This window comes from Melospiza melodia, chromosome 10, assembly GCF_035770615.1.
Source record: "Melospiza melodia melodia isolate bMelMel2 chromosome 10, bMelMel2.pri, whole genome shotgun sequence".
NCBI lineage: Eukaryota > Metazoa > Chordata > Aves > Passeriformes > Passerellidae > Melospiza > Melospiza melodia.
In genome coordinates, this window is record NC_086203.1 from 30,820,515 (window position 1) to 30,833,596 (window position 13,082).

The window sequence follows — 13,082 nt, forward strand, 5'->3', positions numbered from 1 at the left end:
CAGCCCTGCTTTTGTGCCTTCCTTGGCATGTCATGGCTTCAGCTCATCCCTGGGCCAAGGGCAAACTTAAGCTGTAAAGGCCAGAGAGGAAGACTTGGCTCATAGTTCACAGTCCTGAAGGCCTCCCTGAAGAGACCCTGGATGGTGGCCATGGTGAGGCCATCTGGAGTCTGCACCCTGCTCTGAGCCTCTCCTGCTCCACTGAGTAAGTTCTGAATCTCATCTAGCTGTTCCAGTTGTTCCTTCAAAGAGAAAAAACAAGGCAGGCACTGGATTGTCAGTCCCTGTGTAGTGCCCTGCCACTGAAATGCATTCCAGACCCAAATCTGACAGAAGACAAGTACTTAAAGAGACTGAATTGGTTCTTGCTCTTCACTAATGAGCACTTAACTGGGCCTCAGCCCTGGCAATTAATGCTTCGTGTTCTGTATGCCTGAGCTGAGACTCACAGTGAAATAGAACATTTCAGTCTCCTGCTGGTTGGCTCTCCTCTTGGCAATGTTGATTTTGCTCATGTAGGTCTCTGATGCAGCTGATTTGACCGACTCAGTGGAGCGGCTGTGCTGGAAGGCATCTGAAACATCAAAATCTTCCACTGTCAGCATGTCCTGCAAGGTCTGCATCGTGGCATCCAGCGTTTTCCGTACCTATCGGAAACAGGACAGCGTGGGCTTGAGGCAGACTGGGAAAAGGACACATCCTGAGCCAAAACAACCCCTCAACAGGCAGCCGCTGAGCCCTGGGCTAGCACTGGCTGCAGCCTGTGGGCACTTCCAGCTCTGCCATAGGAGGGGCTCCACACCTGAGCACACCAGGAAAGTTCCAGAGGAAGAAAGGCTCAGCAGGGCTGCCACAGAGCCCAGCTCTTACCTCTTCATTCTCTATCTTGAGGGTGGCCAGCCGAGACTGCAGCTGGTGGTACCGCATCAGCAGCTCGGTCTGCACAGGCTGCTGGGCGCTCACCTGGCACACCTGAGACAGGAGACATTCCAGGGTCATGCACGGAGCAGACACGCACTGCCATACCCCACCATTCCCTCCAGCCCCCACAAGCTCCTGGCAGCCTCCAGGGAGGCTGTGTTGCCATGTGTCCCATGAGCAGTGCCCTGGGCCCAGGCCAGCACCGAGTGTTTCTGCCTCTCCCAATTAGAGCAGGTTAATCACAGCTCCCCTATGCAGATCTGTGGGGCAGAGAGAGCCAAACCACGGGCTCCCTAATTGGGACAGACATGGAGCAAGAGGCAGCCTGAAAGGAGGAGCCCTAACGAGCCCAGAGTCTCATTAGGAAGGGACACATGAACAGCAGCGTGTGAAGGCAGCAGAGAGGGGTGAGGAGTCGGGGACAGTTTCACAGGGACGGTTTAGAGCAGGGCCAGGCCCGTGCAGCCCCACGGGTGAGCGCGTTACCTCATCCCCCATGTGGGGCTGGAACTCGAACTTGAGCGGCGGGCAGAAGACCTGGTTGCACATGTCCATGATGGTGTGCTTGTCGCTCCGCGCGTCCAGGTTGTCCACGGCGTTCTCGATGACGTCCAGGCCCTCGTGCCGCGACGTCTCCAGGTTGTACTCTGCCGACAGGTATGTCCTGAAGGTGCGAGCGAGGCTGGCGTGGAAGCCCAGGTCGCAGCACTGGCAAACACAAAGGAGGCTCTGCTCACACGAACTCCCAATGCATTTTGCAAGGCTCTCAGACACAGATGGAAGCTGAAGCAAGGCGTGGTGTGTGCCATCCTGCATACACCATGCCCTGTGGTGTGTGCACATCCTGCTCTGTCCCTGGGCAGCTGCCTGCCTCCCACCATGGAGCAGCTCCTCATGCTGCTGATCACTCTCATGTCTGTCTTGGGGAAAATGATAAATCTTGGAGTTAACTGCTGCCAAAATACTGTACTTTAAAAAACTGGCTTTAAACATTGTCCCCACTATAATTGAATTTGGCATATCAAGTGTCATACCAACACAGGGATTTGCTGCCCTGAAAGCTCCATCAGAGCTGAGCCAGTCCTACCTGTGACCAATCCCCACCTTGTCACCCAGCCCCGAGCACTGAATGCCACGTCCAGCTATTCCTTGAACACCTCCAGGGATGGAAATCACCACTTCCCTGGGCAGCCCGTTCCAGTGTCTGACAACCCCTTCTGTGAAGAAATACTTCCTGAAATTCATATTGATAAACTCGAAGTGAAGCCCAAAATCTCAGCTGGTGCCACAAGCAGCTCTGACCCAAGAAGCCATCTCATGCTTGGTGCCAATGTGAGGTGACACCGCTCGGCTCAGATCATATCATGGCAGGGCTGTGCTGGCTTCAGCCTCTGCTAAAACCAGCAGCAGCAAAGCTACACTGCATCAATTCCCAGCCCCACTGTCCCTCCTAGTCTTTAAAACCTATGAAAACCCATGTGCAATAATGAGCAATTTTGTAAAAACTATCAAATTGTCACAGCTCCCCATTTATCCTGCTTCTGTTTAGCCTCTAATCACATTAATTGAGAGTATGGGCAGTCATGGACTGGCACAGACCTTAAAAAAATCAACAAGCAACACAAAAAAGATAAGGGGTGAATTTCCATTTGCTGCTCGGGGCAAATCCTCAGTCTGTGCTGCAAGTCTCTCCCATGAGACAGTTCCAGCATGAGCACCCATGGGAGCACTGCAGGTTGTTTGTACAGAATCCCCAGAGCTGGAACAATGCGGCCGAGGGGCCGCACAGAGCCGGGGCAGGGACCAGGGCCAGGGCCCCGTGCCAGCACTGGGGGAGGACCAGCACTGCTGCCCTGCCCAGCTGAGCACAGCCCCGTGCCCTGGGAACGGACTGTGCGCTCCCCAGCACCTCCCAGCCCTGAAATCACAGATATGGGCTACGAGAAACAGCACCAGGAGGAAATATGTGCCACCGCTCAAGGGTGGGAATTCCCAAAGCACACAAACCCGAGCCACTACAAGGCAAAGCGCTGCACGGCACAGAACACAAGCAGAGGGGCTCAGGGCATTGCCAGCTGCTTTCAGGACAAAGTTCCACGTGAAATGTTTCCCCTTTTTTGCTGCTGGGCTCGCACTGAAGCCGGCGGTGGTTGGCAGTGCCCAGAAATCAGCTGCTCCTGAAAAGCAGCGCGGCACCTCCTGCACACACCGCAGCCCTTGAAGCCCTGGTGATGGGCACGGCTGCTTCACACACGGGTGCCCAGAGAAGAAAAGACGGAGCAGGGATTTCCACGCAATTCCCAGAGGAACAACAATGGGGAGGGGAGAAGAAAAAGGAAGAAAAAAAAGACTTCAAACCGATGCTCCCAGGCCCAGAACAAATGGCATTTTCTCACCCCTCTCATCCCTTTGATGGCAAATAAATTAGAACCACAAATAATAATCCCAGCCCTTCCGCAGCGCCTTTCATCTGCCAAGCTCAGAGCTCCCCAAGCATTAATTCATCACGGCTGGTAACACCCTGCAAGGGCTGGAAATATCCCAGTGTTCAGCCTGAGAAACAACCGGCTCCTGCAGCTCAAGCAAGCACGTGTGGCCAAAACACCATGGGAGCAGCCTAATACCTGTGTGCCTGCCCCTGCCCACCCCAGAACTGCACGGGGGGCACTCCTGGGCTGCGGGAGAAGGAAAGGCACACAGTGCTCTGTGGCTCCAGCTACAGAGCCCCTCTGCTATCTGGGAGGCTGAACCTGCACATGACAGAGCTCAGCCAGCCCCACGCCTTGACCTGAGCAAGTGGAACCCCAGAGTGACACCTGAGTAGCACCTGGGTGCCCTGCAAGCCGCCCCTTATCATCCAGGCAGAGCAGTGACGCCCCTGCCTCCACAGGACCAGCACTGCTGCAAACAAAGAGCCCAACTCATTTGCTCTGCTCTGTTCCCTCTGCTCTGCATTTTTTCCTTATTTGTTTATAAAAAATATTCTGCACTATTTTTAATTATACGCATAATACATAATAATTATATTCTTCTTTTAATTTCTGGCCTCTACTCTCTTGACATTGCTGCAAAATCCAGAGCTGTGCTGTGTGGCAAGTAAATCACAGAAGCCCAGGTAGTTTATGCTGGGAGAGACCTTAAAGATTATCCAATTTCAACCACCCTGCCACGAACAGCGACACCTTCCAGCAGCCCAGGTTGCTCCAAGCCCCGCTCAACCAGGCCAGTAAAGCCAACTGAGGATATCTGGCATAACTATTTCAGCTGCTGTTTCTGTTCCCTAACTTGACTCAGCTGATTTTGCCAGGGACCAAGCAATTCCACAGTTCCATGTAACACTGAATTTCCTCAGAGTTCCCCTCCTTTCCTGGCTTCTCTCAGATACAGCAATCACTAATCCATAGGGAGGTGGGCTACTGCTCCAGAAGGACTCCGAGGAGGCTGCACACGTTTTGGCAGATCAGTTTGTATGCAAACTGCCTGTTCCATTTTCTCTCCTGAATCCAGTGATATCTTTCATGTGACCACTTCAAACTATCTTGCAGCCATTTCCCAGAGAACTCCAGAGGGATGGATAAGGAGCTTTATCTCCTCTTCACATACATGGCCAAAAAGATTAACTTGGTCACACAGTTAATGACAGTAATGAGACAAGCCCAGGCGCTTAAACAGACGCACGTGTCATCCGAGGGGGAGGCCCCGTGGTGCACTGACAGTCCAAGGCTAATTTGATCTATCTCTATATTCTTCCCTTCCTTTCTAGGACAAAAGAACAAGGCCACTGGAGACAGAGGGGCAGACGGCTCCGCGCCCCTTCACGGCTCCTCTGATGGGCTTCACAGTTCTCATTAAGCGGCAGCCCTGGGAGGCTTCCCTCCCTCGTGGAGCAGCTGGGGCCTCGGCCTCGCCAGAGCTGGAGAGCGGAGCACGGCTTTGTCACCGGCCGCTGCTCTGCAGGGACACCCAGTGACGGCAAGGCTGTGCCCAGAGATGACACTGAGGCAGCTGGGATTTGGGGGAAACGTCGGTAAATTGGCTCTGCAGCGTCCTGACGGTTCGCATTTGTGTGAAATCAGCAGCTGCACGTGGCAATTTGTACTGGAGATAGAGGGTGTGCGAGCCCTGTCGCCTCTCCCCATCCCAGAGAGCCAGCCTGGAGCATCCCTCACCATTCCATGGTGGAGGAGCTGCCAGGAGCCACAAGAGTGTGGTCAGGCAGGCTCAGAGTGTGCCCAGCCCGGCTCAGAGCTGCCCCAGGCTCAGAGAGTGCCCAGCCCGGCCCAGAGAGTGCCCAGCCCGGCCCAGAGTGTGCCCCGAGCTCAGCTCATGCATCCAGTATTTTGTTTCTTTGATGAACAGACTTTGTAATTGGGGAAATTTCATTGCTCCATGTTAAAGATGCTTTAGCTGAAGTCCCTGAAGGGATTTCTGGAATGTGGGAGAAATGCCATCTGCTGACTCCAGAGGAAGTGTCAGTGAGGAAATAAAAGTTGGGAAGAATAATATAAACAGACAGAATTAAAATGGATCTCAGCAAAACTCCAGAAAATCAAAGTTCAAAAATCTCCACAAAACAAAGTCATTCTTGCTTAAAAAATAATTTAACAGAAGAAAGAATATGCATGGCAAAAGCAGAAAGCCTGCAGATAAATCGAGGTGTTCTCATACCCTGCCATTCAAATGTCTCCAAGATCAACTTACTTGTTTTCTAACACATCTTCAATAATAAAGAGAACAAAACATAATGAAGAGTATTTTATCATATATGAAAATCTTGAAGTCATTGGGGATTTGCATCACACTTACTTTAATTCTCAGAAGTGTAACTACATGCTAATGGGTTAGGAAAGGAGGTAAACACTCAAGCAGCTTTTAAATTGTACATTAGGTAATGATGGTAACTCAGTGCTTCAAGCTCAGCTATTTATGCACTCACTGAGGCAACTCCAGCAGGAAGAAACTGCACAGTGCAATCTACACGCTGTGGGATGCCCGATAAAGGAAGAAGCAGAAATCCCTTCTCTGGGTAACTCCCTTCTCTGAATCATCTCAAAGCTGTTTGTAGGAGTCACCAGAGCTCAGCTCCTGCCACTGCCACCAAGCTGCCTCCAGCATTTCCTGCCCTGAGGCTGTTCCCTGCCAGGAGCACCGGGACAAAGCCCCAAGGTGCCTCCCCCAGCCAGGGCAGCGCTGCCACCGGCCAGGACAGCGCTGCCACGTGTGCTGAATCCCCACCAAAGTCACCAAGTAGCAGAGAAAAACCCCTCTGGTTCAGCACCAAAGCCAAGGCTGTGCCTGACCTTGGGGAGCATTTCTGTCTCAAACACAGAGTAAGCAATGGGCCAAGCAGAAACCTCAGTCTCCCGTGGCTCGCCCAAGGCAAACCCAATTGACAGGACACCTTCAGCCCCAGTTAAGAACCCCCTAAGGCCCCCGAGACAGCCCCTCAGCAGCACAGGCTGCAGTCAGGAGCCCAGCAGGCTGGGCCCAGGGAGGCACTCACATCGATGAGGTCAGACACGTCGTGGATGTAGTACTTGCTGACGGCCGCGTTGGTGGCTGCCAGGTTCAGCAGGTAGTCGTTCCTGGCTTTTGTACACTTCAGCTTGTTCTCAGAATACTTGGCTTGTCTCTGAAAAAGCAGAATGCGGTGTCAGAGCACAAACAGGGTGGTATTGGCACAGTTTCTCCTGCCACAGACCCCCACAGCACCCTGCAGCCTGGGTGTGACGAGGTAATTACTAAAACTTGGTATCTGGTATGAAAACAGGGACCTTGCCAGGGTGGAGGAGATCCCATCTGAACACCCCTCGCACTGTCAGCCAGCCACGATGAGTGCATCCTGCTCAGAGGTACTTGGAGCCCCTGAGCACAGCTGCTGCTGGGGATTTTGGCATCAGTCAAAACCAGAGGGCCAAATTTCCCCCCCAGAAATGCTGACATACGTTTGGACTTGCTCCAGATGTGTGCAGCTGTATCAAAGTGGAATCTGGCCCAGAGGCCCAAGCTGCACAATTCAGAACAGGACCCAGAATTCAAAACTGTAGGAAAGCAGATGTGCTCCAGATCTGGGACATCTGCTCAGGCAGATTCCTGCTCTGAAGGCTGAATCAAAAGATTAACCCTTCTGAGAAGTTCACTGTTAGAAATGTCCCAGGGCTGGGTGAGCCAGCAAGCAAAGGTGTCCTGGCTGCAGAAACTGTCTCCTTTTCTCCAAAATTAACACAAAAACTTGTGGAGATCCTGAGGTCACAGGGATTTGCTGAGGCCAGAACAGCACAAAGGGTTTTGCCTAGCAAATCCATCAAAATACTGCACTCCCACTCCCAGAGAGTCTACAGAGGAAGAACACTGTTATTTCATAGATCCAACTCATTTTTTGCTAGCAGGAGTCAGTTCCTGAGCAAACCCAAGGCTATTGTTCTTTTTTGAAAGCCCATCTTTAAAGAACACATCCCAGACAAACCCCAGCCTCCCGGAGCAGGGTCTGCTGTCCAGCCCAGGGTGCATCCCCACGCTGAGTGTGGTACCCTGGTGCACTGCCCTCCTCAGCACAGCCTCTGGGCTCCCAGCTGGCACAGCCAGGCCCCGAGCTGCTGCTGGAGAAGCAGCTCCCAGCACCTCTCCCTGTGCTGTGCTCCAGCAGCCACCGCCCCCAGGGCCCCCCAGCTGCTGTCTCAGCTCTCCCTGCACAGAGACAGCCAGGAGGCTCCACGTAGCTCCTGTGCAGGTCCAGCACCCGTCCAGGGCTGCACGGCCTGTCCCTGGCACGCCTCCTCTAGAACTGGTCCTGCCCTCCTCCACAGCCAGGAGCAGGGATGACACCTGTGACGGCCTCCTTGGGCTGCCCTCAGCAGCACATCAGCCTTCCTAACCCTTCCCAGAGATACAGGAATGGCCTCACAGACAAGGACAAGGCTGAAGCCAACCCCTGCTGCCTGCAGAGAGCCCCAGCCCCAGCCCAGCTCCCTCTTCCTTCCCTCTCACCCACCTTCTCCTTCATCTTCTCAATCTTCTTGACAGAGCTGCGCCGCTGCGGCCGGTCCTCGTGTCGCAGCAGGTTCACACTGATGTCCCCCGACTTGTTGAACTGCTTTTCCTCCTGCTTCTCTGCCTCCTTCAGCTTACTCTCAGCGCTGATGCTCTCTGCGTGGTACATGTGGTAGGTCTTCATCACCTGCAGACACAGGAGGTCATGAGCCCCCTCCCACGGTCACCTGCAGCCCCAGAGCAGGACAGGCCAGCAGCCCTGGGCAGGGCAGAGGGGCCATGGGGGCACTGAGGAACAGAGTGGGGAGGAAAGCTTCAGAATGAATCCCAGCCCCAGCCCCACTTCTAGAGGCTCCAGGCTGGCCTCAGAGCTGTGATGGCACCCATTCCCACTGGGGGCACACGATCCAGCACACACCTGCAGGCAGAGCACCGTGTGCCTGCCAACAGGGAAATCAGGAATAACCTCAGAGCTCTGCAGCTGGGATAAGGGTCAAGTGACTCTGAGGGAGGCCACAGTCCCTCTGAACTCCCTTTTGACCTAACCCCTGTTCCTACACTTGGACTTGCTAAGCCACCAGACAGCCCTTGCTGTGCCACCCAGACAGCAGAACCACCCAGAAGTGGAGGAGCTGCAATCCCCAGGCAGAATTGGGGCTTGTCTCCTGTCACCACCTCATCCTCCCCTTGCTGCCAGCAGCAGGCACAGGCAGGGCCAGGACAGGTGCAGCAGCACCTTCTCCTTCACACTCCTGATCCAGGAGGGATGGCTGATCCTGGAACACTCTACAGGCAAAACTTCCAGCACAACCTTCCCTTTCAGAAACAAGAGCCCAAAGGGCACACTGGATCATTTTAATGGAGCTGGCAAGAGGGACACATCTGCTCCTCTGTCTCTATGCCTTTAGTCACACTGTCCCCTTCTATCATCTCCCTTCGGGATGCGGGTGGTTTATCTCACATTGCCTTGACACAGCACACAGTGCCTGACTGCTCACTGCAATCAGCCTCAGCAGGGCTGGCACACGCTGGGACACGCTGGGACACACTGGCACACACTGGGACAGGCTGGGACACGCTGGGACACGCTGGGACACGCTGGGACACACTGGGACACGCTGCCTGAGGCCCAAGGGTTAAAACAAGCAGGAACCCCCAAAGGCAGGGGATTTTTACACACGGCTTAATGAAGCAAACACAGCTTTCCTCAGCTGCCAGCAGGACGCAGGAGTGTTTCTTGGAGCAGTCAGGCTGAGCTGCAGGACCCCTCCTCCTGCCAAGCACAGCCCTCAGCCAAAGCAGGCTCCCAACGCCCTCCAGAGCACACAAACCTGGTGCTGCAGGGACACCCCAGTGCCAGGGACACCCCAATGCACAGGGACAGGCAAGGGGCAGTGAGCAAAGGCTCCTGCTTGGCCCTGAGCTGCTGCATTTCCAAACCCTGAAGATTCTTAACACAGATTCCAGCCACATATTTCAAACTGCCTTTTCTGCAGTGAATGTCACAGGACACACATAAACCAGATGATTCCTGGGCTTTTCTTAAAGAGAAAGACCAGAGGGTTTCGATGAGCCCTCCTCATCCTCACCACCTACATCTTTTTGTGAACACACAGAGGGAAGTGGAAAGCAAAGTGCTGCACACCAGGGCTGCAGGCAGTAAGAGGAAAGGTTTCTGCAGCAAGCAGAGGCCCTGACATAACATGACAGAGAAACCCAACGAGTATCGGGGCTCCAAATTGCCAGGGTTTGTGAAATCTAAAGGTTATGGGACAGTTACCCAACCAAAACAGACACCTTAAACGACTCACTGTGCTCCGCACCAGCTGCCCTGCCACACCGCTCGCTCTTGGAAATTCAGAGCATATTTCTGTTTATATCTGCCTTGATTTTGGCCAGGGCCAGGCTGCAGTGCAGCAATCAGCCCTGATCTGCAATTCCCTGGTGCCACCTCGGTGCCTGCAATCAGATCAGGCTGTCCCTGGCCTGCAGTGCTGTGACACAAAGACAAACTGCCACAGCTGCGTCCCGGGGATCCTTCCTGCAAATCAGTTAATTAGCTGCAGCCAAGGAGGAAAAATATGTTCCAATGTTCATTAGTTATTTAACAACACGAGTTGTGTTTTCCATATTAATTACATGTTCTGGATAAAGGCTGTTGCCAAAATACCGGCCATAAATGGCACTGCTGGCAGTCTCCAGCTATGAGGGCTTTGTTCTCCTCAACAGCTCATGCCCAAGGTTCTGACCCAGCAGAGGAGCCAGAGCAGAAATGGGGGGACTGTGTCAGGTACAGCTCAGGCCCCCTCAGCCTTCTGCCTTTACCAGCTCCAGCTGGTACCTCTCTCTGGAATCCATAAGGAGGAACCAAAGGGACAAAGCTGGTTTCAACTCACAGCTGATCTATTTCTGCACAAAACCATTCACAAGCATCTCCACTTCAGAATGAAAGTCATCCACTTCCATTCTGATTAAAATCAGTGTGGCTTTGGTTCTCTCCATCCAGACTCCACAGGGTGACTTGCATCAGAACAGCAACAAGACTGAGTTAAAATCAATGCGGTTGTTTTGGCTTAAGTTTGAGACAGTGAATGCCTGAGAAGCCTGTAAAAAATTGAAGTTTCCACCCAGTGCACAGAATTCCCCTTGGAGAGGCTTAAAAAGCAGCCTTGCCAGGGCACGGATGAGCTGTGGGTAAAGGCCTGGCCAGAGGCAAGAAAATCAACTTCCCTGTGTGACAGCAAAGTGACAATTCTGCCACAGAAGCAGCCTGGTGCCCTGCGAGCCAGGCCCCTGCCCCGTGTGCGGCTTTGCCAGCAGGCACAGCTCCCGTGCTGCTCGCGGGCACCAGCGTGGGCACAGAGCACACACAGCAGCAGCTCGGCCCCAAGGTGGCCCCAGGCACCCCCAGAGCCCTGAGCGGGGACAGCTGGGTCTGCTCACCTGCCGGCTCAGGAACAGAGCTCTGAGCCGGAGCTGCTGGCACCAAGCACACGTGAGGTGACCCCGAGTGCCCCACAGCCCTTTCCCCGTGCTTGTGCAGCACGTCCCCTCCCTGCTCCCCTGCCTGCGTGACACAACCAGTGTGTTACCTCAGCAGCAGCAAGGCTGAGCGCAAACACACAGCTCCTCCAGCTGCCCCCGTTTCCCATTCAAACCAGTTTGTTTCACCATTCCAGCCCGTTCTGCTCAGCACACGGAGCAGGGCAGCGAATGGCAGCAGTCTCAGCTCCTGTGAGGACGAGCAGACTCACCCTGTGCTCCCCCTGGTCGCTGCCTGCAGTGGGAGCTCAGCACAGTGCTGACCCCAGCGTGTCCCCAGGGATGGCCCTGTCCCCTGGCTGGGCTCAGAGCAGGCTCTCCACAGCCATGCAGCCCAGCCCAGCCCAGCCCTTGCCAGCCTCTCCTTGTTGTGCATCTGTCATGCTGCTGCTGTAATTAATCCTAATTAGTCACCACCCCTACCACAGCTTGTGACATTCAACCATCAACAACGCACTCCCAAATCTCACACAGGCTTTTTAATCTGATCTGCTGTCCACCCACACTGCAGGTCTCACAACAATCAAATCCTTCAACAGCCAGTGCAGGAACCAACCTGTTAAGAGGAGATTTATGGCAGAAATTTCAAATACAATCATTCATGCTCTGTTGTTTAGGCCAGTTTTTCAAAAAGATGAAATAGAATGATTGTTTAGGAATAAACCTACTACAGCATTATTTATGTACCAGTTACAGATACTACCAAAGAAAGCAAGTATATTATCTCAATTTTCCAACAAAAGGCAGACTTAATATGGTTTTGTGGCTCCTAAACCACAAATAAAATATTTTTTTTAAAAAAACTTGCTACTGGGCAAGAGGCAGAAGCAACACAAAGGATTTTACTACTCTGCTATGAAAACCTGCTTGAAGAGCCGTGTCCTGACTAACAGCACACGATCTCCCTGGGAGGCACAGACAGCTCTGCAGCCAAAGTGCTCCTGGGGCAGAAGCTCCCCTATGAGCCAAAGTTTTCTGCATTCCCCAGCAGAAGGTGGAGTTCAGGCATCCCCCCAGGGCTCACAGGGGCAGGGAGGCGTCCAACAGACAACAAGGCCAGCTCAGAGCCACTGGTGCCTGGAAATCACCAACCCAGGGTGTGAGCAGGGCCAAAAGGTGACGTGGAGCCCGAGCCCCAGCAGGTGAGGGCACTGCAGACACAGGGATCTGAGTGGATCCAAGAGCCCCAGGGGTGAGGGCACTGCAGACACAGGGATCTGAGTGGATCACACCCACACAGCCCCGCCAGGCTCCAGGGAAGCAGCTGGGCACCAGGACCCAGCCCCGGCCTCTGGCACTGCCACCCCCAGTGAGGAGAGAGGATCTCCCAAAGGATAGAGGGAAGGAATGGGCCACGCTGCAGGACAGCCAGGGCAGAGCCTCCCCAGGCTGGGGAACAGTGGGATGGGCTCCGTGCTCACCGTGTAGAGCTCATTGGTAACTTTCAGGAGCTCCTCGTGCATCTGGAGGCCAATCTCCTTGCTCTGCAAAACAAAAACAAGAGAGGTGACACTGTTATGCTCAAAACATGCAGATCTAAAACGAAATACATTTCAGAGGAATCATAAACATGAATGCACGGCACAGCAAAGTCTCATGCAGTTTCAGAGTGGCTGTGTATTCATTTGAGGTTGATGTTTGCCCATGGATCACCCAAACTGGGTTTCAGAGACCATGAGGAGGAATTTCATATAATTTAACCTATTTCCCCTGCAAAACAGATGAATCTAAAATTACAGGCAATACTGCTTTGCCCTTCCACTGGTAAAATTCATTCCCAGCCCACAGCCAACTCCCCATGTGGGTATAACACACATCACTGTCCCCCAGTTTGGGGACTGACACAGATCCACGCTGAGACTGGCAGGGTGTACATCATCCAGCAGCCATTTGTGTGCCCTAGGTTGGCATTCTCCAGCCCCACAGCATCACCCATCGATCTGTCTTGATCTGAAAACTCTGCTGCTCTGTGATTAAACACATCTGCTGCTGGACCTGCAACTGCAGCCAACGCTGGTGCTTCAGAGCAAAGACTACCAGGGCTCCCCAGCACCAGCATCCCAGGTTCACAATTCCCTTGGCCATGACCCAGCCCCCAGCTCCTCCTCAGTAGCTCATTTTCACTATTC

General features: G+C 53.6%; 1 protein-coding gene across 4 annotated transcripts in view; it reads right to left on the minus strand.

The window, feature by feature from the left end:
- SRGAP3 (SLIT-ROBO Rho GTPase activating protein 3) overlaps nucleotides 1–13,082 on the minus strand; it is a 69,062-nt gene that overhangs the window by 19,160 nt on the left and 36,820 nt on the right. For all 4 annotated transcript variants that reach the window (XM_063165067.1, XM_063165066.1, XM_063165068.1 and 1 more), the window contains exons 4-9: nucleotides 12,375–12,437; nucleotides 7,913–8,098; nucleotides 6,425–6,553; nucleotides 1,408–1,629; nucleotides 871–972; nucleotides 450–647 (exon numbers count right to left, since the gene is read on the minus strand). In XM_063165067.1, the coding sequence (XP_063021137.1) occupies nucleotides 450–647; nucleotides 871–972; nucleotides 1,408–1,629; nucleotides 6,425–6,553; nucleotides 7,913–8,098; nucleotides 12,375–12,437 (900 nt within the window). The remainder of the gene's footprint in view (nucleotides 1–449; nucleotides 648–870; nucleotides 973–1,407; nucleotides 1,630–6,424; nucleotides 6,554–7,912; nucleotides 8,099–12,374; nucleotides 12,438–13,082) is intronic.